Consider the following 22,507-nt stretch of genomic DNA (forward strand, 5'->3'; position numbering starts at 1 on the left):
CTAGCACCCCCATGCACCCCCCAAGCACCTCACACCCCATGCACCCCACAGCACCTCCTGCACCCCCTGCCAAGCACAAGCACCACATCTGCTGCACCCCCATGCACCCCTAACCCCATGCACAGCCCCAGCACCTCATGCACACACCCCCTGTCAAACACCCCACACCTCCCGCGCCCTCATGCACCCCCAACCCACCGCAACTCCCGCACACACCCCCGTCAAGCACCCCACACCTCCAGCACCCCCCCTACACCCCTACCCCCCCCGCAACTCCCGCACACACCCCCCGTCAAGCACCCCACACCTCCCGCACCCCCCTGCACCCCCACCCCCCCGCAACTCCCGCACACACCCCCCGTCAAGCACCCCACACCTCCCGCACCCCCCTGCACCCCCACCCCCCCGCAACTCCCGCACATACCCCCGTCAAGCACCCCACACCTCCCGCACCCCCCTTACACCCTACCCCCCCCGCAACTCCCGCACATACCCCCCGTCAAGCACCCCACCCCTCCCGCACCCCCCTTCACCCCCACCCTCCCGCAACTCCCGCACACACCCCCCGTCAAGCACCCCACACCTCCCGCACCCCCTGCACCCCCACCCCCCCGCAACTCCCGCACATACCCCCGTCAAGCACCCCACACCTCCCGCACCCCCCTTACACCCTACCCCCCCCCGCAACTCCCGCACATACCCCCCGTCAAGCACCCCACACCTCCCGCACCCCCCTTCACCCCCACCCTCCGCAACTCCCGCACATACCCCCCGTCAAGCACCCACACCTCCCGCACCCCCCTGCACCCCCACCCCCCCGCAACTCCCGCACACACCCCCCGTCAAGCACCCCACACCTCCCGCACCCCCCTTCACCCCCACCCTCCCGCAACTCCCGCACACACCCCCCGTCAAGCACCCCACCCCCTCCCGCACCCCCCAGCGCCTCATGCAGCCCCGCCGCAGCGCCCCCCGCCCCATGCGCCCCCTCCCCCGCGCACCCGCCGCCGCCGCCGCGACGCCGCCCCGCCCGCCGCCGCCGCCGCCCGCCCCGGAAGCGCGCGGCCGGGCTGGGCCGGGCCGGGCCGAGCCGGGCCGGGCCGGGCCGGGCCGGGGCGGGGCGCGGCGGCGCTGTCGCAGTGCGCGGCCGCGAGCGGAGCCGCCGGCGCGGCGGGGCCGGGCGGGGGGCAGCGCGGCGGCGGCGGCGGCGGCGCCATGAAGGGGAAGGAGGAGAAGGAGGGCGGCGCGGCGGGCGCGGGGCCCGGCGGCGCGGCGGGGCCGGGCGCGGGGCCGCGGGGCGGCGCGGGCGGCGGCGGCCCCGGCGGCCCCGGCAGCCCCGAGAAGAGCCACAGCGCGCAGGAGCACAAGGAGCAGGGCAACCGGCTCTTCGTGGGCCGCAAGTACCCCGAGGCCGCCGCCTGCTACGGCCGCGCCATCGTGAGTGTCGCCGCGCCCGGCGCCCCCGGGCGGCCCGGCCCGGCTCGGCCCGGCCCGGCGGTCCCCCAGCCCCCCCCCCCCCCCCCCCGACGTCCCCTGCCGGGCCTGGCCCCAACCCAAACATCCGTCCCCTGCCCGGGTCTGGCCTCCATAATGTCCCCTGGCCTGGCCCGGGCCTGGCCCTTCCCCTCAGTGTCCCTAGGCCTGTCGTCCCCCCCTCCCCAATGTCCCCAGGCCAGGCCTGGCCCTGCCCCCCGCATGTCCCTGCTCTGGCCTCCCCCGACGTGTCCCCAGGCCTGGCCTGTCCCTGCCCCCCCAATGTCCCCTGCTCTGCCCCCCCTGACGTCCCCAGGCCTGGCCTCCTCACCCCCACCTCCACATCCCCAGGCCTGGCCTGTCCCCCGTCCCTGCATGTCCCCTGCCCCCCCCCCATGTCCCTAGGCCTGGCCTGTGTCATCCCATCCTTCCCCCCACACGCTGTACCTGTCCACCCCCATGTCCCCAGGCTGGGGGAACCTGTGGGGCCAGGGCAGCTGCGCCCGCTGGGCCATGGTGGCAGTGGGTGTGGGGTGGCAGGGGGGCAGGAGGGGCACAGCGAGGGGCAGGCTGCCCCTGCGCCGTGGGGCCGGCCCCGGGGCAGGGGGTCCGAGCCCTCCCGTGGCCCCGGTGAGCTGGGGCGGCGAGGGGGACGGTGGGGGCGTGCTGCCGCGGCGCTCGGGGTGCCCTGACTCAGCGCTCCCCGGGGCGCTGGCTCCTCGCAAAGCCAGTTCTCACGTGGAGCCGTCGCGGCGCGTGGGCTCTGTGTCACGCCGTGGGCGAACGTCCCCTCCCGGGGCCGCCGGTCGCGGTGACGCCTGGCCTGGACCTCCCCGTGCTCGTGCCCCCGGGGCCGGTTGTGTCGCTCGTGCCACGCGTACCGGCGCAGCGAGCGAGCCTCGCTGTCCCGTCCCCGTGGCGGCCAGGCTGTGCCGGTGCCCCTAGGCCGGCTGGGGTAGCCTGGCGAGGAGCGGGGGGCGCGGGGAAGCCCAGCCGCTGGCCTCTCGCACGGAGCCGACCTGCCGCTCGCTTAGCAAGCGCCGCGGAGCCCCTGCGGCTCGCCCCCCTCCCGCTGCTCCGTGCCCGGGGCTCCCGGCGCCCGGCGCCCCCGGGCAGGGGCTCAGCAGCTTGCCCACGTGGAAGGCTGCTGGCAGCAGGCTCCACCCCCGTGCCTCAAACCTGGCTGTATATAGTAAGGGGGAAAGTGCACAGATGCAGCAGGTTGTTTGCCCGGGCTCTGCAGCCTCTGGCGGTGTTTTCGCCGCCGCACGTAGCCGTGGTGGCTGGAGCAGCGACATGCCGCCCCGTGACGCTGGCGAAAGGCTTGATGCTCTGTCCGTAACATGCCGTCTCCTTCCAGAACCGCAATCCCTTGGTGGCCGTGTACTACACCAACCGAGCCTTGTGTTACCTGAAGATGCAGCAGCACGATAAGGCGCTGGCAGACTGCAAGCGGGCCCTGGAGCTGGACAGCCAGTCCGTGAAAGCTCACTTCTTCCTGGGCCAGTGCCAGATGGAGATGGAGAATTACGACGAAGCCATTGCAAACCTGCAGAGAGGTGAGCAGCAGCGGCCTGCAAGGCGGGTGCTGAGCTGTGACTGACGTGGAGAGGCTGCCGAGACCTTGCCCCTAGCAGGGGGGATCCTGCGGGCAAGATACCAGCCGTTCTTAGCTGCTCAGGAGCAAGAGAGATGTTTCTCCCCTTAAAAAACACAGTTGTAAGGGATCTGCTGTTTACTTGCTGAATTAGTAGCTGCATTTGGCTAGCAGCAAAGGCAAAGAAGAGAAACTGGAGTTAGGTGCAGTCCTGTCATGTTACTCCTGGGAGGAGTGTCTGGAAGGCTCCCTGGGACGCCGGCGGGAGGGAGGCGCATTCCCCTCCCAGGTAACGAGATCTGTGGCCGCGCTGCAGCCGTTGCCTTCCGAGCAGCTTAGAAGCCCGTGCGCCGAGCAGCGGCTGCCTGGGGGCGCTTGGCGGGGCCGTAGCCCGAGGACTGCCCGCTTGTTCGGCCGCTCTGAGCGGCAGCGTCCCGGCCGCCGCTGCCGCGAGCAGCCCAAACGGTGCTGTGTCCTCTCTGCCCTTCCTCTGGGAAGAGGCCGGCGGCGGGCTGGCAAGAAGGAAGTCGCTGGTGGCTCTGTGTCGCGGGCCCGCACGCCGCTCTTAGCCGGGCTTCCTCCCCGGCTCTGAGAGGCCTGTTCTCTCCCCAGCCTACAACCTCGCCAAGGAGCAGCGGCTGAATTTCGGAGACGACATTCCCAGCGCACTGCGCATCGCCAAGAAGAAGCGCTGGAACAGCATCGAGGAGAAGCGGATCAACCAGGAAAACGAGCTGCACTCCTACCTGACCAAGCTCATCATGGCAGAGAAGGAGAGGTAACGCGGGCCGGAGCAGCAGGGGCACCTCCGCTTAGGGCCGTGCGGCAGCCGCGGCGGGAAGCCCCAGCGGCTGGGAGCTGCGGGCTGGAGCGGCACAGCATGGCATGGGGCTGCGGTGAGCTGAACGCGGCACGGGGCTGGGGCCTGTGCCGGTAGCCCCAGTAGCTCCATCTTGCGCAAGCCCCGCTCTGGCCTGGGGGCTACTTGGCTTCACATATGGCTGAGCCCTAAGGCACGGAAAGAGGGATGCTGTTTGTGTGATCCTGTCGTGGAAAAAAACGTGTAGGGAACAGGAGAAGAAACAAGCCCCTGGAAACATCTTCTCGTGCCGTGAAATTAAAACTGCTGGGGCTGCCCAGGTCTGCGGACAGTGCCGCTGCCTCCTAGAAAGCCCAGCCCTAGAGCTAGGTTAGCGAGAGCAGGGAAGGCAGAGATTATTCCTTCTCAGTGTGGTGTTTCTTGCTGCTGATCTCTGTGGTGACTTCTCGCACCTCTGTCTTAGGGAGCTGGCTGAATGCCGAAAGACTCAGCAAGAAGAAAGTGCGGATGACAGTCGGAGCCGAGCTCAGCTGGCCAACATTGAAGCCAAACATGTGAGTGGCATCTCCCCACACTGCATACGTGAGCCTCTGGGAAGCGCCTGGGCTTAGGGGTGTCCCAGGCAGCAGGCCGGGGAAGCGTGCCGGCCCTTCCTCCTGCGGGACGCCCGGTGAGGCCGGGAAGCGCTGTGGGAGCGCTTGCGGGCTGGAGCTTTGCCCTGGCCTGCTGCAGAGCCTCTGGCAGCCCCCGGGCCACCTCGGGAAAGGCCTGGCTGCAGCCGCTGCCTGACCCTCTGCTGCAGCTCAGGGGCTGCGATCGCAGAGGCAGAAGTCAAGAGATGCCATTTCGACGCGTGCTCCCCCTAGCCGAGCGGAGGCAGGTGGGACTTGGCGCCGGAGCCACGGCTCCGGAGCAGCCGCCGCGCGAGTTACTGCTGGGGAATCCGGGCTGTGCGCAGCCGGGCCCGGAGAGCGTGAGCAGTGCGTGGTGCTCTGAACACCTCACCGTGCTGCGCTGCCCTGGACAGAGCAGGGCCTTTCCAACATTGGTTTTGTGGCTTTAGCAGCCCTGTGAACTGCTCTTGCTGGACTTTCTCCCCTCGTCGTCCCCCCCCAGCGTGGTCCTGTGACAGCTGCCCCCGCGCTGGCAGCCCTTGTCGTCCGTCCGCGCCCGGGGCGGCCTGGCAGCAGAGCTGGGCGCCTGCTTGTCGGTGCGTTCTGTGCTCCAGCGGATGTTGTACCTGTTGGTGCCCTGGTGGCAGTGCAAGGCGAGTGGCTCCCGCCCCCTCAGCCACGTGTGTACAGCCGTGCGTGGGTCCGCACGGCGCCTCACAGCAGGGACTAATCCAAGGATAAAAATAGCCCTGCGAAGGACGGTTATTTTTAAGCTGGATCACTTCTACCATCCAGGCCAGCCTGAAGCTGCGCAAATGCCGCTGTGACTCAGCCGAGGGTTGTGAGTGCAGGTGGCAAGGTGTGCACTGCAGGGGCTGCCGGCGTGAGGAGCTGTGACCAGATCTCTGGCCCACGCTGGGTCTGGCCCTGGGTCTGGCCCTGGGTCTGCACCACTGCCCGCTGAGGCCTTTTTGAAGGGCTGCACACCCTGCATGAAGGTGCTTCCCTGGAGCTGAGCGCCGGGAGGCGCTGGGATGTGGAGCCCTGCAACGTGCCCTGGAGCCCAGAGCGTCCGCGGGATGGGAAGCATCAGGGAATCTCTTACTTTGAGCAGGGGGGGCTGGACTAGGTGACCTCCAGAGGTCCCTTCCAACCTGACCAATTCTGTGATACTTCCCATAGTGATGCTGTACTCTCTCCTCAGCAAAAAGGTTTTCTCTTTCAGGACAAGTACCTGGCAGACATGGACGAGCTGTTCTCTCAAGTGGATGAGAAGAGGAAGGTGAGAGTGTACCTGCATGTGTGTGCCTTGCTGGTCTGGCAGAGTGCTCCCACCCTAGAACTGCTCGCTTTAAACGTGATTTAGTCCGCAGGACCAAGGTGAAGCTGTGGTTTGAATTTTCACCCCTTCCCTCCTCCACCTCTTTCAGAGACAGGCTGGGGTATCAGGCTGGTGGGGAGTTTGCGAGTTCCCTCTGGCCTGCACCGAGAGCCAGCGCTGAGCTGATGCTGGGGGCAGAGCCCAGGGAGGCTCACACAGCCTGTGTCAGTGGCAAAAGGAGAGGCTTTAATGGGACTGGTTTTAAGGCCAGCTGGAGGGACCAGGAAGCCTTGGGATGCAGAGATGTGGAAATCAGCTCCTGGTGAGCAGTGAAGAGAGGAAGTACGTGCCCGAGGTAGCTAGTCCCCCTCCGGGCTGCTGCTGCAGCTCTTCGTCCACTTATACCTTCAGCGACGCCTCTCAGCTCTTTTTTTTTCTTTGCTGCATTCACCCGTCTCCTAACTCCAACTCTGCTTGTCTTGAGCCAGAAGCGGGACATCCCGGACTACCTGTGCGGGAAGATCAGTTTTGAGTTGATGAGAGAGCCCTGCATCACACCCAGCGGGATTACGTACGACAGGAAGGATATAGAGGAACATCTCCAGGTACCACCGGGCTGGGGATGGCGGGAGAGCCCTGGGCAGCCGGCAGTGACCTGCTGAGCTCTGTGCCTGCTTCGTGGGACCTTTCACATGGAGGAGGGCATCGCAGTCCACCTCTGTTCTTCTTCACCTTGGGGGGGGAGGGTTGCAGGCTGTACCAGGCCTAGCCTTGAGCATGAAGGCATCTGCCCATGTGGGCTGATTTTTGAGCAGTCAAATCAGTTTGAGCCTTCAGCGGGTTTGGTGCCCGGTACCTCCCAGTGCTGCTCCCTGGTACCTCCCAGTGCTGCTCCCCGCTGCGGTGCCAGGGCAGCAAAGATGGCAGTGGTCACACTGGCGGGCTCTAACTGAAGTGCTCCTTCCGTGCTGCTCTCCGCCCTGCAGCAGCAGAGATGCTCTGGCCTCACGAGCACAAGGATGTGTCTGTGTGTTGCATTAAACCATCTAATTGCGACCCGGGGCCGAGCGAGCCGTGCGGCTGTGCCCGAGGGCCGAGATTGCTGGCTCTGTGGAGTAACCAGTTCACACGCGTGTCTGTCTTTCTTTGCAGCGCGTGGGGCACTTTGATCCTGTGACGCGGAGTCCTTTGACCCAAGACCAGCTGATCCCCAACCTTGCTATGAAGGAGGTGATAGACGCATTCATATCGGAAAATGGCTGGGTGGAAGATTATTGACAGCCACGGGGGCGAAGCTGGCCTGCCTGGATGCTCCCTGCCACTCCAGCTGCGGCAGCACAGGCGTGCTCTGCTGCAGACTGCTCTCGCTGGGCTGGCACCATGCCTTACTCACTCTCTGTCTGTTCCCCTCCGCTCTGGGTGCCCAGAGACCCATTGGCAGTGCTGGGCTAGGGTACGCTGTCATCTCCCCGTCCTAAGAAACCGCAGCGGGCTGGACAGGCACGAAGGCTCCTTTCTCCACTGGGTCCCCGAGGCAGGGTGGGCAGAAGCGAAATGGCCTTGGCTGGGGCCCGGGCCGGGCCGAGGAGGGGAGCACTCAGCTCGGCAGGAACGCGGTGCTTGGAGGAAGGCCTGGCCGGCGGTTTGGAGAAGGAACAGTGGCTTGTTGTGGTGGCCCAGAAGGTCTAACCAGCATCTTCATCGCCCAGAGAGAAGGGACCCTCCTCTGCTACGGCAGCTGACAATCTCCAAAGACCGCTCCCCGCCCTCGGCGTGAGCCCTGCTCCGGGGAGGTGCTGCAGCAAGAGCCCGGCTCTGTGACGGGCGAGGAGCTTGCTTGGACGAGCACTTAGTGCTTCCCGTGCTGATCTGGCCTGGTCCCCTCTCACTGTACATAGTTCTTTCCCTATCCATTCCAGCTCCTGTCTGTCCAGTAGTATTGTGTCTTAGTTGCCTGTAAATAGCCATGTGCCGGGGATGGGAGACCAACCTGTACTTTACAAACACTGACTTTGGGTTTTTTCTGGGAAACCACTGCCCCTTGGCTGGAAGAGTTGTCCTTGCGCTTCCCCTCTCCTGTCAGCCCTGGGACTGTAGTTGCCCATGAACAAGCATCCAGGTTAAAGTTCATATTCCTTTTAATTAAATCCCTTAAAAAAAAAAGGAAAAAAAAAAAAAAGGAAAAAAAAAGAAAAAAGAGACTGAGGCTAAAGCATTTTGGTTGTTGGAAGGTTTGCTGTATGGTTGGCCTATAGCCTGCCTGGCTTTTGAGCACTCTCTGAAAGTAAGTTTGCCAACATCAATAAATAATTCAGCAATAAATGTGAAAATAGCTTGAATGTTTCATGATTGCACCAGTCTCCGACTGTGAGAGGTGGGAGAAAACTGGTTGCCTTCCAGTTGTGCCAGACCCTGAGCCCTACGGAGGTAATGCCTGCTGCCACCTCCCTTGGGAAGGTTGGCAGTGGGTGATGCCTGTCTCCCATCGCTGGTATTGGATGGCTCTGAATTTTGCTCTGATGCATTTGAGCTTTTTATATCCAACCCGTCATAGACACTGCAGCTCCCCTGAGATGCTCTTGGCCTGGAACAGGACTGGGCCATGGCACGGGAGGCACCCAGGCCCTGCTCAGATTGAACCCGGCCAGGCTGCTGTGGTGCTGCCTCGAGGGAGGTTGCTGCAGCTGCTCGCTGGGGGCTGCGGGGAGGCGGGGAGGCAGTCAGGGCAGAGGGCCTGGCTGACAGCTGAGCTAGCAGAAACCAGCAACAGGTGCTGCTGGGGGGGCTCCAGTCTGATGGGAAGGGCAAGGTAAGGGATGTAACAGCTGCAGCTGCCAGATCTCTGCCCACCCTCGAGCAGAGCATCACTGCAAAGGAGAGATACAATGTTCCGGTTTGTAAAATCCAGGCAAGGCACCAGGCTCAGGCCCGGTTCCCTTCAGCCTCTGGCTGACTTGGTATCACTTAAGCTCAAGGAAGAGGCTTTCCTACTGCCCCCCGTGAGGGGCCTGGCTCTTCCAGCAAAGGCCATTTAACTCCAGTATAGGGGCATAGAGCAAACAGCTGCAGCTGCTTGCAAGCCGAGGCCTACCCTGCCCTCCTGGGCTGCATGGCTTGGGATTACCACAGCTCCTCTCTTTTTCCTGAGCTTTGGTAGCTGGGATGCAGAAATACACAAGGAGTTATGACAGAACATACATAAAATTTTAATCCAAATGAGAGGAAGGAGAACAGTAAACACCCAAACTTCTTCAGGTACTTGGTCCTTATACCAATATTTGAGCAGGACGTGGCTGGCCCTGCCCTTCGCGCACAGCTGCAGGAGCCGGAGCTGCCGGGCCACCTCTGCGTAGCGGATGGCTGCTCTGGCACAGAGCCCACGTCAGGCTCACGGCATACAGGACGTGGCGGGGCGGAGGGCAGCGTGTCCTCGGGCACAGGGCCGGGCCCGGTGGCGAGTCCTGGCAGGGCAGGGCAGGTTGCGTTCCTGGCTTTACCCCAGAAACGTGGAGATGAAGACGCTCGTGTCCAGGTTGAGCGTGGCGTGCCACCAGCGGTCTGGGAAATACAGGACCTGTGGGGAGAGAGCTGGGGGCTCCCACTGGCTCCTGCCTTCTCTGGGTGCGAGGTTCCCGCGCTCCCCCTCGGCTCTGCACGCCGCTCACCCAGCCCTGCGCGCTCCCTCCCTGCAGAGAGGCTGGCTCAGGGCCGGGCACAGCACTCACCTCCCCAGGGTGGATGGTGCACTCCAGAGGCCGCTCCTCCGGTGGCAAGGTGGGATACGTGTGATGGAGCCAGGCCAGCGTTGTCTCGTTGGGGTGGAAATGCGGCGTTTTATCCGGTGGGTACAGAAACCAGCGCTGAAAGACAGGGAGCCTCAGCTCCAGGGTGACTTCCAGCTCCTCTCTCGCTCCAGCTGTCAAGAGAGATCCACTTTCCCCTCCTGGCCTTCCCCGCAGGGCTCAGTTCTCACCTTCCTGCCGAAGATCACCTCTGAGTAACCAGGGCCATGCCAGTGAAAAGGAACACCTGAGCCAGAGCCTGTGGAGAGCATGGGAGAGAGGTGGTGTTGGGAACCCCCACCCCCTTCTGTCCAGCCACAGGGCTGCCAGCGCCCTGTGCCGTTGCCTGTGGCCTGTCCTGGCACTGACCTGCGATCCCAAAGCTGTAGGCACCTCTGGTGCCTGGAATGTGAAAGGGAGGAGGCACATACTCCTGGAAGAGTGGGCCCCACTCGGTGAAGTTGTTGTCCCCAAAGAAGTAGAGGGTATCTGTGGGGGAAGGAGATGGTTGCGTTACGGCTGGTGAGGCCCTGGGTGCTGCCTGGAGAGAGCGGGCCTGCAGGACCTCGTTACCTACCGCTACCCAGCGTGGCCAGGTCCTGGGGCTTCAGCAGATGTTCCACGTACTCCTGGAACGGCACGTCCACTGCAAGGCAGGAGCAGAGCTGAGAAACACGCTCCCCACCTAGCCAGCCCTGCTGAACGCCCCCTCGGGTGCTCGTTCCCGGCAGGGCGCTGTGCCCCCGAGGCGCGGCTGCCCAGCCCTCACCTTTGCGGTAGGAGTAGGTGTTGGCCGTGCTGAGGCGCACCAGGCGGTCCCCGAAGGCGGCCAGCAGCTTGTCCTTGGCGCAGAGCGCCTGGAACACCTGCGAGGGCACCGCGGTGTCAGGGGCCCGGGACCTGCTGGGATGGGGCAGCGGCACTGCCACCTCCCCACCCTGGTAGGGACACAGCCGAGGCAGGGGCCCTGGGCCCCACGGCAGGGCTTGAGCACAGCTCGCCCCAGCCCCCTGCTGACTCAGCACAGCCACCCCCGGGCCCCCTGGCACTCACCGAGTTGTCGGTGGCCCCACGGATGATGACAGGCCGGGAGAAGGCGAACCTGGGCGTTACAGAGAGAGCACGCCGGGGTCTCCTAACGGGCCCGACCCTCGCCTCCCTTCGGGGGCACCGAGGCCCTGCCCCCAACCTCCCCCCGGGGCCCGACCCCTGACCTCCCCCCATGCCGTGCCCCCAACCCCCCCGCCCCGGGGCCCGACCCCCGACCTCCCCCCATGCCGTGCCCCCAACCTCCCCCCCGCAAGCTCTCCTCCAGGACCCGACCCCCGACCTCCCCCCCGGGGGCACCAGGGCCCGGCCCCTGACTTCCCTCCCCGCCCCCGGGGGCACTGGGGCGGCCCCACCCCCAGCGCCGAGCGGCCCGTACCGCTGGAGGAAGCGAGCGTAGGTGAGGGAGGCGTCGGCCCGCTCCACGGTGCACCGCTCCTCCTCGGGCAGCGCGCCCGCCGCCCTGCAACGGAGCCTCCGCTCGCTATCGCGCATCGGGCTCGGCCCCGGGCCGCCCGCCCGCCCCGCCGCGCCCTTACCAGCCGCCGCCCGGCGAGGCGGCGCAGCCCGCGGCCCAGGCCCAGGCCCAGGCCAGCAGCGGCAGCCGCCGCCGCGCCGCCATCGCGGCCCCCGCCCGACCGCGGACTGCGCTTCCCGGCAGGCCCCGCGCGCCGCAGCGCCCCCATTGGCTGCCGCCCCCGAACCACGTGTCCCGGCGGGCCGCGTCTTAAAGGGGCCGCGCGCGCCGCGGCTGCTGCGCCCCCCCCGCCCCCGGCGCGCGGGGCCACGGCCGCCGGCCCGGAGCTCGCTCCGCGCTGTTTTAATGCAGGGCAAAACCACGCGCGGAGCCCGGCGCGGCCCCACGGGCGGCTATTTACAGAGTGCTCACGGAAACAAACACAGCGAGGAAGGGCGGAGGGGCTCCGGCGCCGCAGGGCCCCCCACGGCGCCCGCCTTCCCCCCACGGCGCCCGCTGCCGCCCGGCGGCCGGGGCGGCCCGGCGGCTCAGGTGTACTCGCAGAGGTGGCCGCAGCCTGCCGGGCAGTGCGAGCTCGTCTCCAGCCACTTCATGATGTGCTGGAGGTGTCCGCCGTGGCTGCAGCCCTGGCACCACACGAAGAGCCCCTTCACCACGTGGTGGCACACGGCGCACATGCTGGCACACTGCCGACACCTGTCCGGAGAGGAGACGGTCAGGGCACGAGGCGAAACCCCCGGGAAGGGGAAAACAGCCAAGGACACGACCCCCCTCCTCCCGGGGCAGAGCTGGTTCTGGGAGGCAGGGCAGGGCATGTGCTACCGCAGCTTGGAGGAACAAGGGACGTGCCTGGGCTCTGCCCCTTCGCCTCAGTGCCCGGGACGCTGTGCCGCTGCCTGCCCAGGGTGGCACCACCCTCACCTGTCGCAGATCCAGCCCCTGTTGCTCATGGGCCGCTTGCAGTTGCTGCAGTTGATGTGCAGGGTGGTGGAGGCCTGGTTGAGGCAGTTGATGGCACGGCACGTGCTCAGCTTGATCACCTCGTTGGAGATGTTCCAGAGCTGGAAGCGCTGCAGCAGGTCGATGTAAGACGTGTACCAGTGCTCCTAGGAATGGCCACACATAGCTGAGCCCCGATTCCCCCACCTCTGCCTGGTGATCCCAGCAGCAGGGTCAGCTCCCCAAAAGCCAAGATCCCCCCCACCCCAGCAGAACTGCTCTACAGGGCTGCAGAGAGGTCCCTTCCCCAAATCAATGGGACAGGACACTTCCCTTCTTCCCAGCTCTGCAGACACCACCCAAGCCTGACACAGAACCTCCTGGGAGACCATCAGGCCAGGCTCCACTACCCCTGCCAGGACTGGCAGTACAGAGCAAAACTCCTGCCTCCAGGAGCCAGCTGGCTACCAGGAGTCCTGGCGGAAGAGCTGCCCTCCCAGGCTTAGAGATGCTCTGGTAAAGGCTGGAGGAGAGGGGAGCTGCCCAGGCCAGGCAGGACCCCGTTTCATTTGGATAAATCACCTCATGGTCACACCTATTGCACTGATGCGGAGTTGCTACATCAGCCCTGAAAGGAGGACTCAGTTCACTCCTCAGCCCTGCTGCGACATGGTGAAAGGTGTTAGCTAACAGCAGTGGCAACTGCCACCCACAGAGGCACCTGCCCCGTGGCCTCAGCAAGGAGCGTCTCGGCCCCAGGCTCCACAGCCCTTCCCTGGTTCACAGGGCAACTGCACTTTTTTCCACAGGGAACTGCCAGATCTCCTGCATCAGAGATGCTAGAAAAGGAGATGGTCTCAACGCATCTCTTGCCATGGCCCAGGTAGAAATGCACATGAACTGTCTTCAGGGCAACCTACTCTCTTGCAACGCTTCAGACTTGCAGCATGCAGCACAACGGCAGGGTACAACGGTGCAGCTGATGGGCGTTGAGATTTGCCCCCTATGGGGTGGACACCTGCACCTATCTATACAGCCCTCCAGGAAGGGAATTCTCAGGGAAGAAACTGGGAGGAAGAGGCAGCATAACCCACGATGCGAGCAGGAAGGGGGCAGCTGAGATGGTTTTGTCAGCTTCCCTGCGGGTACCTGGGTCTGCTCATCGATCTCCTTGCGGATGCGGTCTCCCAGCACAATGAGCACCGATACGGCTGTCTGCACGTCACCCTGCTCCGCGTAGAAGAGCAGCGTGTCCCGCACAATGGGGCTGAAAAAGTCGGAGGGCAGACGGTTCTCATAGAGCGAGTGAGAGATGGAGATGAGGGAGAAAGACTCCACAGGTGTCAGCGACACCGTCTCGGCCTCGTTGCCGCTGACGTGAGGGGAGTCAGCCTTGTCCTGCAAGTGGTCCAAGGCTGATGGGTTGTCCACGATTTCATGGCGCAGGGGGAAGGCTTCCTGGGGAAGGCTGTATTCTTGTTCTTCAGCTGTAAGGAGAAGCACCGTTTCTATCAGCAGAGCTTGTGTCATGGACAGGGAAAGGCCAGGAAAAATATCCAGCAACACAGCTGCAACAGGCAACACACCTCTCAGTAGTAGTACACTCACCATGGGGGTTCTCATGGTCCATCATGTACAGATCATCCTCATCCCCTTCCACATCCCCCAGCAGATAGTCAGCAGGGACATCACTGCCCTCTGTCTCCTCGTTGTCTGCGTGCCCAGAAAAAGAGGTCAGCATATTGTCATTAGCCACACAGCCAAAAGCACATCCCTGTCCCATGACCCAATGCATCAGGCTGCGTCTGAGCCAGCCGGTTCACCCAGCTCCACTGTGGTTGCGTCTGCAGCACCCACTGCTGCCACCGTGGTGGTCACAGGGATCAATTGTCCTTCCGCAGCCCCCAGGGCTCAGCCTGCTTCACTGAGACCAGATCCCTCCCGCACCAAAGCTGTCTGTGGCTGGGACTCTGCCATCAGGCATCAGCTGAGAAGGGGACAACCACAGGACTTGGGCTTTGCCCCAAGAAGCTCCCCAGCATGTGGACTGTGGCCTGTGCCTGCCCCAGAAATGTTACCCTCATTGTTGATCAAGGTGGAGGATGAATCCATGAGGATATTTTCCGTGCGGCTCTCTCCTTTACTGCGATCCAGTCTCGACTCACTGCCTAGCCCAGAGGGGATGTCTTTCAGGTTAAAGCTGGAAAATAAGCCATTTGCTTAATTTAAAGGCTACAGAAGTTTACAGCTTCCATTCTAGACAGCAAACAGCCTCGATATAGGTTTCCAATTGACTTGAAAGCAGAAACACATGGTGATTCTCCTGGGAGCAAAAAAGTCAGTTCTCCCCACTCTGTAACTTAAAAAAATATATATAGTGTGTGTGTATATATATATATATATATATATACACACACACACACATATATATATATATTATACACACTGCAATTGTTACCACTGTCATTTCTCAAAGTCTGGCATCTCTCTGCACTCACCATAAAGGCATCTGCAAAGATTTCCTTAGACAACTTTCAAGCTGAGCACAGCCTCCTGAGCTATTTCTTAACGCTCACATTCGCCTTAGAAGTGGGTTAGCAAGGAGCTGCCCTTCTACAAGATGAGTTGCTGTTTGTTACACATGACTGCTCTCAAGCTACACTGAGGTGGAAAGGAACTGAATGGAAACAAGGGAGAACTGCGCTCTTCAGTTTGCTGCTTCTAAGTTACTGCAGTATTTACAACGACCTGTCTGGATGCAGAGAGATTGCCTGATGGAAGTGTTTTCTTTGATGCTATTCAAGTTTACGCCAGTCATCTGGGAAGCAGGTCCTACAAGATTTGAGAACTAATTTGAAGTCCTCACTCATCAGTTTTATGTCATTCAAAAGAGGAGAAACAAGTTTTCCTGCTTCATCAACCCACAATGGGGTTCTTCATGCCAACAAGCCACTTTGCTTGCGAAGCCGAGCTGCCCTCTCCCTTTGAAAGGTAAGGGTCCTTTCCCTGCACCAGCATTAGCCAGCAGCAGCTCTGGCTCCAGTGGTGAGACAAGGGTTCTTCACCCCAAACCACGGTCACAGCCTCAGACTACAACTCACTGGTTAAACAACAGACCACAGCAGCCTTACATCCCACTACAGCCTGCTCCAAACTTCGCTTCAAAGAGAAAAGGGAGCCCACGTGTGAATCGCCCGCACCCAAGGCCTGAGGCCAGGCTGGCCACTCGCATCTCACACCTACGTGAGAGAAAGGGCAGCATTCAAATGATGCCAACCTGCAAACCTGCACGATAGGGCCTTCGGGCAGCTTGAGGCTCAGGGAGAGCCATCCTTGTTCCAGTCCAGCAACTCCAGCCTAGGAAGGGAGCTGTCTCCGTTCTGATATCCCATTCCTGGAGCTACCCCAAGCCATTACACAGTTCGGTTCGGCTCCTGCCATCCCAAGGCAGCCCTTACCTGTTCATAAGCGGGAGGGTGGTGCTGCCTTTCCCTATGCTGTGGTTGAGATTAGCAGAGGACACAGTGCCGAGGCTGGAATAGATGATTCGCAGCATCGTCCACGTTTGAGCCACCTATCCCAGAGGAGAGGGAAGTTAGACCGTCCTGCTAGCTGAGGAGCAGAACAGAGCCGTGGGGTGAGTGCAGGAACTGGTAGTGCACAAGGACCTTCTCAGGCTCTGCTCCCTCACACCAGTGCTGCCATGACAGCCAAAACAGTGCTGTCACTCCAGCCCACCCCAGATCTCCTGTCACATCCAGGGGGAAAAGCAGGTCTCCTGAAGCCACAGAAGATTTCAACAAATAGTCATTGCCACCTCCCCTGAAATAGTGCTTGATCCAGCAGGGAGCCAGGCTTTTTCTTCAAATCTTTTTTTTCCTCTTTCTGATCAGTCTCTAAACACAGCTACACATTCCCATCTGTCCTGCCCGTCCCACAGGCATAGCCCAGCAAAGGCATACAAATGCCGCCACTGGAGTCTACCTAGGCCAGGCCTATGCAGCCACACGCCTGACTCCAAACGACCAGTGTACGTTGCTGAGCTGGGCAAGCTCTCAGGGGTGTCAAATTTCCAGGCACAAAACTGCAGTTATGCTTGTTGTAGGCAACAGTTACAGGTCTGCTGCCAGAGTGGAGGGAAACCTCCCAGGGACAGCCAGAATGTAGAGAGGAAGAAATGGATGGAGAAGAGACACTATGAGCCAGAGTCAAGCTCCCATCGAGCTAGGGTGGCAGGTCTCCTGACAGCATCTGTCAACCTTGGGACCAGGTCAAATCTGTGTCACGAGTCTCCCTGGGTGTGAAGGACTAGAAGTAGAAAATAAAGGAGATGAGAGTGGAAAAACCCAGCTGAAGAAGGGGACGGCAGCAGGGGAGGGCTGGAAGAGGCTGGCAGAAACAGCAGGATCTTGAGGAACATGAGAAAAGACACACTAGAGGAAAAAGAACCGCCAGCGGGGAGAGCTGGCGGTCCCAGCATCAACCCAGCCCCTCTCCACGGATCTGCCCAGGGCAGAGGTATGGCCCCTTCCCCATCCCACAAATGGGACATGCCTGGGGCAGGGCAAGGCCAGGGCATGGGACTCACAAGTGACAGTCCTCAGGAGCAGCTCCCACCTTGCAGCATCCCTCTCCGCCACCTGGGCGCAGTGGGCTGCAAGCAGGCACCCCACAAGGGGCACACGGGAGGAAAGGGGCTCGGGGCCTGGTCAGTGCGACAGAGCCCTCCCTGCCCTACGCTCACCTGGTTGCGGTCTAAACCCTTGGCCACCTTGGCATTATGGTCACAGAGCTCGGCCAGGGGCCTGCCAGCCAGTGCGTACTGCTTGGCTGTGTGGACAAACCAGTCCATACTGCCGCTCTCCACGTCCGTCTCAAAGACGCTGAGGGCACTTGAGGAGGAGATGTACTCAAACTGCTCCGTGGGGTCCAGCTTGCGCTTGAAAAAGATGGGATGGCGCCGGTCCCCAATGTAGGGCTTGCGGTTGGAGTCAGAGGTGATGAGGCTCTCTTTGGCAGCAAAGGCCAGGTCTCCATAGAGACTGTAGCACAGCCCCTCGGGGTTGGCCCGGTCGATGGGCTGGCTGGCGTCCTTGAAGATGTGCTGGTACAAGGTGCTGTCCTTGGAGCCTGAGAGGAGGAAATACGGGTCATGAAGGTGACGCCACACGATGCCTGTGGTAACATCCTTATGCTCCTCGAACATGGCGGAGGGGATGAAGGGACGCCGCACATCCCACACGTAGATGTTGTGGTCAACCATCATGGAGCAGGTGGCGATATGGTGCTTGCACTCTGGGCGCCACTTCACCCGGGCCACAGAGGCGATGGTCTGCACACAGTAGATCTCCTTTGCCCGCGTGGTGTTCATGTCCCACACCTTCACCATCTTATCTCGGCCACCTGTTGCCAGCCAGCCCCTGGGAGAAGGATGGAGAAACATGGTGAGGCCACCCTGGGTTGGCCTTGGATGTGTGGCTGTTCATCCCTCTTTTCCGGCCCAAGCACAGGGAGTGGATGGTGCTCGCAACCCAGGTGCAACTGCGTGTCAGGACAGGCTGGCCAGCTGAGCTGCACTTTGTGCCAAGGGAGGCAGCCAGGCTGCAATCAGGGCCTCCCACACACTGTCCTAACGCCTCTGCTCTCAAACAACTGGGCCAGGCAACATCCGTCCTCCTCATCGTTTAACACTCTATATCTTCAGAACAACACTCATCTAGAGGACTCCTAGACACACCTGTCCCGCCCACCCATGTTTTTTGCCTGTCACGGACAGCAGAGATAAAGGCCAGTCTGAATACATTTCAGTGGCTCAGCTTGCAAAGAACATCAGCACTGCCTGGCAGCAAGCAAGCCAGGAGCTGCAGCACTGCAGCGCACCAGACACGAGCAGCAAGGCAGCAGCTTGCTAGCAGTAGGCTGCGTTTACCTAACCATTAGCAATCCACAGGAATCCCTGATTTGTAAAAAGGCTCAAGGAATCAGAGTAATAATTGCTCCTACCTTCGTCCACCACAGCAGAGCCTGTGACGTAAGAGGCCAGAGTACGGGAGACCCTGCTTTCTCCAGGAACTCACTGACCCTATTTTGAGGGCCTCATTTGCCAGCTTCCCCAGTGGCTGTCTCAACCAAGGCCAAGAGGCTGGTCAGGCCCAGCCCAGCACAAACCTGTCCTCTGGGTGCCAGTCACAGCAGAACACGGGCCCGTTGTGGGCCGTGAACATCCTCTCGTAGCGGTCTGGCCGGCGAATGTCCCACAGCTGCACGTTCCCATTCTCAAAGGTGGCAGCGAAGGTGAAGTAGTCACGGATGCTGAACTGTACGTCACGCACACTCTCCGACTGGCCTGAGCAGGGAGAGAAATCGAGACCTGATGTAACAGAGCCCCAGCAAAGCCACTGCCTCACTGCACCAATGCTCTAATCCCCAGCAGTCCCATCCAGGTCCCAGCACCACAGCTGGAATAAATACAGGCCTCGCTAGCCCAGAGAGAAGAGGAAACTGGTGTAGATGCAATCACCTTCTACCTTCCCACGTGGAACCAGCCCTGCCAAGTCCTACTCAGCCCCCTGCCAAGCAGTGACCTCGAAGTGAAGCAAAATGACTCTCAGCCCCCTCCCCGCCTGTTCCAGACACTGTGTCCGGAGCGAACCCTCCTCCTGGATACTGGAAAAGTGCAAAGACTCCAATCTCTGCAACTCACTAGGGTGGAAGAGTAAAGAGCAGGCTGAGGTCTTACCAGAGAAGGTGCTCACAGAGTCCTTCTTGCGGAGGTCAAAGCATTTCATGTAGCCATCCTGGGAGCCACTGAGGAGCATGTACACTTCGGTGGGGTGGAAGCAGACCTTGTTAACAGTGCGCTTGTGCTCTGTGAACAGCTGGTCCTGCTTGTTGCGGGACGGCTTGCCCAAGTTCCAGGTGACAACCACACCATTGGTGGCAGCTGTAGCCAGCAAGTTCTCATCCATCTGGTGCCAAACCACGTCTGCACAGCTGAAGTTCAATGAGGGTTTGCGGCCGACACGGAGGTTCAACTTCTCCACAAACTGGTCCTCCTCGATAGAATAGATCTTGAAGATGTTGCGGCCAGCCACCACCACCTGGGCAGCATCACGGCACACACTGATGGCATTGGCAGGCGCATCAAGGTGGCAGAACATGGTCCGCCCCGTGATGGCGTTGCCCCCCAGGGCGGTGGTAACCCTGGCCATTTTCTCCATGGCTGTCCTCGGCACGGACTCTGCTCTCCAGGAGCGGGCTCTGAGGCTTGTGTCTCCGCAGGCCGCATTCACACTCACACAGCCGCCCTGCTCCGCCTCAGCCAGAGCTGGGAAGAGAAGGGCTCGGCTCCCGCAGCTCCTAGCAGGCCCAGGTGGCTTTGTCTGTAGCTTTTGGTGACCACATTGACCGCCTGTGAAGGTGGAGAGACTAAAGCAGAGTGGAGAGAGATCCAGCTCCACACTTGGCCTCTCCTCGTGTTTGTCTTCTGTAACTGCTTTTCAGGGAATTCCTGAAAGCCTTTTCAAGGTTTCTGGTTTCCTCCTCTAACCAAACACCTAAGAGACGCTCTGCTTATGAAAGCAGCTCTTGGCCGATGCTCTCGTGGACAGCTTGCCATGGAAAGTCAACCACGGTGATGGGGACCAAGGCAAGTCATGGCTCCAGCAGCAAGAGGCCAGGCGCAGAGAGGCTGCAGACTTCTCTTTGTGCGCCAAATCCCTGCAAACACCACAGGAAGAGTTTCACTGCTTCTCTAGGAGACCGGTGCCAGCAGCTGCCTGCACCCTGCTGCCTACAGCCCTCACAGCACCCCCAGTGCCACAGAGGCAGGCTCAGGGCAGGGTGCTGGGGCTCGCCTCGCAGGGGAGCAGCTCTCCCCATCGCTGTCCCAGGCCCTGTTTGCCCCACGTTCTCACCGCTGCGAGGAGGACCCCCAGGACACGGCACGCTGGCAGGCTGACCTCGCTCCAGAGCCCCGGGACAGGCTGCCCCATGGATGCACAGCCACAGATGCTGGCAGTGCGCAGGCGGCCTGGGCTGCCCTGGGGGTCCGGGGAGGCCTCCGCGGTGCCCGCAGCCCTGCGCCCCCAGGGCCCAGCCGAGCCCAGCCCTGGCGTTGCCCTGCCCTCACTGCCAGCCCCCTGCCCCCACAGCCCCCCCGTCTCCTCTGATCCCCAGCCCCCACTCAGAGCCCTACAGTCACCTACAGAGACCCCTTCTGCCCCACAGCCCCCAATACCTCACAGCTTCCCCTCCTGCCTCACAGCCCTCACTCAGAGCCCCAAAACTACCTACGGCCCCTCCTCCTGCCCCACAGCCCCCCTCAGGGCCCCACAACCACCTACAGGGCTTCCCCCTGCCCCACAGCCCCCCTCCGAGCCCCACAACTACCTACAGAGCTTCCCCCTGCCCCACAGCCCCCCTCCGAGCCCCACAACTACCTGTAGAGCCCCCTACTGCCCCACAGCCCCCCTCAGGGCCTCTCCCAGCCCCACAGACCCCTTGATGCCCCAGAGCTCCCCTTGCTGCACAACAGCCCCCTCAGGGCCCCACAACTACCTACAGAGCTTCCCCCTGCCCCAGAGCCCTCTCTGGGCCTCCCGCAGGCCCCTCGACACGCGCCAGCCCCGCTCATACCCCGCAGCCCGTCTGCGGGCGCCGAGCCACCGGCAGCGCGCGCCGAGCAGGCCCCGCCGCCCCGGAAACGGCGCGCCGCGCCCCGCCCCGGAACAAGCCCCGCCCCTCGGGGCAAGCCCCGCCCCCGGAACAAGCCCTCGCCCCCCCCCGACAAGCCACGCCCCCGGACAAGCCCTCGCCCCCCTGGAGTAAGCCCCGCCCCTGGACAAGCCCCGCCCCCTGGACGGGCTCCGCCCCTGGACAGGCCCCGCCCCCCCCCGGACTAGCCCGGCGCGGCGCGGCGCCGCGCGGCGATGTTGCGGAGGGGGGGGAGTGGGTGCGCGAGGCCGAGGGTCCGCCAGGGCGCACGGGGGGGGCCTGGGGAATATAGGGGGTTTGGGGTACACCGGGGTGAGGGGTGTCTGACACATAGGGGTGCGCTGGGGGCGCGTGGAGGGGAGATGGGGGTGCTGCGGGGTGGGGGGGGCACATGCAGCACGCAACTGCATATGGGGTATGGAGGGTGCTCTGGGGTGCATAGGGGGGATGGGGGGTATCGGGGTGCTCTAGAGCGCGCTTCTTGGGGACAGCGTGGTGTGGGGGTGCATAGGAGGATATAGGGCAGCCCTGGGGGCTCAGAATGCACGGGGGGATATGCAGGGATGTGGGGGTGCTCTGGGGTCTGCCTGGGGGAACAGGGGTGCCCTGGAGTAGGGGGGCATGCAGGACATAAGGGAGCACGGGGGGGGCAACCCTGGAGGATTTGGAGGTGCAGTGGGGTGGGGGGGCCCTGGGGGCTACGGGGTGCACGGCGGTGGGCTGCCCCGGTGTGAGGAGGTGCCCTGGGGGCTGTTGGGGCACCCGCTGGGTTTGGGGTGCCCTGGCGTGGGGAGGTGCAGTGGGGCGCCTGCCCCCGCGGCGGTGCAGACATGGGGGCCTCACCGGGGGGGGCCACGCCGCGGCGGGGCTCCCGGGAGCGGAGCGCCGCGGCTCCGGGCGCCCTCCGACGTGGCCGGGGAGGACCAGCGCGGTCCCCGCGGTGCCCGGGTCGGGTCCCTCCGCCCCGCTTCCGTCTCCCTCGCGGCCGGCGGGGCCGTCCCAGCCTCGGGCGCTGCTCGGGGGCGGGCGGGGAGCGGCCCCGGCGGGGCGGCGCGGGCGGAGCAGGCAGCCAGAGCCGGCGGCGGTTGGTACAGCAGTTCGTTCCCGTTCGTTACAAAGGCAAAACAAACCCAAAGGGATCGACCGAAAGCGTCCGCGGGGCGGGCTCGGCCCGGCGCCGCCGCGCCCCCCCGGCTGCCGCGGCGGCGGGGCCGGGCGCGGGGCGAGCGGCGTCCTGCCGGGGCCGGCGGCGCCCGGGCCATGGCTTTAGAGGCTGGAAGAGCCGCGGCGGCTCTGTGTCCTGAGGTGGCAAGTGCTCCGCGCCCGCGGAGCCCCCGGCCGGCCCCGGGCGCCGGCGGCCCGGCGGGGAGCGCGCCGCGGTGCCGGGGCAGCCGCGCTGCCGCCCGCCGCCGCCGGGGGGCCCGTGCGGGCCGTAGCCGGGGCCGCAGCCCGAGCGGGCCGGCGGGGCGCGGGGCGGCGCCGGCGCCTTCCTTACCGCGGACCTGAAGCGAGCGAGCATGCGAGGGCGGCGGGTGGAGGGGGCCGGCGCGGCGCGGCAGGAGCGGGCCGCCCGCCGCCGCCGCCGTCGCGGGGCTCCCGGGGGCGCCGGGCCGGTGGCCACGAGCGCCGGTCGCGGCTCCTCCGGGGCTTCGCCTGCGGCTCGGGGCGCCCGGCCGGCTCCCGCGGCCGGCGAGCCCGGTGGGTGCCGGCTCGGCCGCCTT

General features: G+C 63.4%; 3 protein-coding genes across 5 annotated transcripts; 1 reads left to right on the plus strand and 2 right to left on the minus strand.

Moving 5' to 3' along the window:
* The first annotated feature begins 1,215 nt into the window (after nt 1-1,215).
* On the plus strand, nt 1,216-8,155 carry STUB1 (STIP1 homology and U-box containing protein 1). The gene is made up of 7 exons (XM_062588551.1): nt 1,216-1,437; nt 2,834-3,032; nt 3,683-3,848; nt 4,354-4,444; nt 5,730-5,786; nt 6,314-6,430; nt 6,978-8,155. The coding sequence occupies exons 1-7, from the start codon at nt 1,216-1,218 to the stop codon at nt 7,101-7,103; spliced, it is 978 nt and encodes a 325-aa protein (XP_062444535.1). The 3' UTR covers nt 7,104-8,155.
* Nucleotides 8,156-9,007: 852 nt separating this feature from the next.
* On the minus strand, nt 9,008-11,186 carry JMJD8 (jumonji domain containing 8). 2 transcript variants are annotated; one of them, XM_062588359.1, is made up of 8 exons: nt 11,034-11,186; nt 10,661-10,709; nt 10,377-10,473; nt 10,185-10,253; nt 9,977-10,096; nt 9,799-9,866; nt 9,551-9,685; nt 9,008-9,399 (listed from the first exon to the last, which is right to left on the minus strand). In XM_062588359.1, exons 1-8 carry the CDS (start codon nt 11,147-11,149, stop codon nt 9,319-9,321), a joined length of 735 nt encoding a protein of 244 aa, XP_062444343.1. In that variant the 5' UTR covers nt 11,150-11,186; the 3' UTR covers nt 9,008-9,318. The 2 variants fall into 2 exon arrangements, with proteins under 2 accessions (XP_062444343.1, XP_062444342.1); XM_062588358.1 differs by having other exon boundaries at nt 9,551-9,706.
* A 262-nt stretch (nt 11,187-11,448) lies between these two features.
* On the minus strand, nt 11,449-21,649 carry WDR24 (WD repeat domain 24). Of its 2 annotated transcripts, none has more exons than XM_062588356.1 (10): nt 21,630-21,649; nt 18,811-19,790; nt 18,240-18,417; nt 16,816-17,491; nt 15,530-15,645; nt 14,150-14,271; nt 13,680-13,784; nt 13,221-13,558; nt 12,054-12,238; nt 11,449-11,828 (listed from the first exon to the last, which is right to left on the minus strand). In XM_062588356.1, the coding sequence occupies exons 2-10, from the start codon at nt 19,289-19,291 to the stop codon at nt 11,660-11,662; spliced, it is 2,370 nt and encodes a 789-aa protein (XP_062444340.1). In that variant the 5' UTR covers nt 19,292-19,790; nt 21,630-21,649; the 3' UTR covers nt 11,449-11,659. The 2 variants fall into 2 exon arrangements, with proteins under 2 accessions (XP_062444340.1, XP_062444339.1); XM_062588355.1 differs by lacking the exon at nt 21,630-21,649 and adding an exon at nt 20,709-20,771.
* Nucleotides 21,650-22,507: the final 858 nt, after the last annotated feature.

The sequence above is a fragment of the Rhea pennata genome, chromosome 15 (assembly GCF_028389875.1).
Source record: "Rhea pennata isolate bPtePen1 chromosome 15, bPtePen1.pri, whole genome shotgun sequence".
Lineage (NCBI taxonomy): Eukaryota > Metazoa > Chordata > Aves > Rheiformes > Rheidae > Rhea > Rhea pennata.

Coding starts and splice junctions, on each gene's coding strand:
- STUB1 (XM_062588551.1), top strand. CDS start 1,216: ATGAAGGGGAAGGAGGAGAAGGAGGGCGGCGCGGCGGGCGCGGGGCCC. Junction 3,849..4,353: donor ATCATGGCAGAGAAGGAGAG/GTAACGCGGGCC, acceptor CCTCTGTCTTAG/GGAGCTGGCTGAATGCCGAA. Junction 4,445..5,729: donor CCAACATTGAAGCCAAACAT/GTGAGTGGCATC, acceptor TTTCTCTTTCAG/GACAAGTACCTGGCAGACAT.
- WDR24 (XM_062588356.1), bottom strand. CDS start 19,291: ATGGAGAAAATGGCCAGGGTTACCACCGCCCTGGGGGGCAACGCCATC. Junction 15,646..16,815: donor AGGGTTTAGACCGCAACCAG/GTGAGCGTAGGG, acceptor CCTCTGGGATAG/GTGGCTCAAACGTGGACGAT. Junction 12,239..13,220: donor AGATCGATGAGCAGACCCAG/GTACCCGCAGGG, acceptor GGCCATTCCTAG/GAGCACTGGTACACGTCTTA.
- JMJD8 (XM_062588358.1), bottom strand. CDS start 11,149: ATGCGCGATAGCGAGCGGAGGCTCCGTTGCAGGGCGGCGGGCGCGCTG. Junction 10,474..10,660: donor GTGGGGCCACCGACAACTCG/GTGAGTGCCAGG, acceptor GTGCCCTCGCAG/GTGTTCCAGGCGCTCTGCGC. Junction 9,707..9,798: donor AGGTGATCTTCGGCAGGAAG/GTGAGAACTGAG, acceptor GTCACCCTGGAG/CTGAGGCTCCCTGTCTTTCA.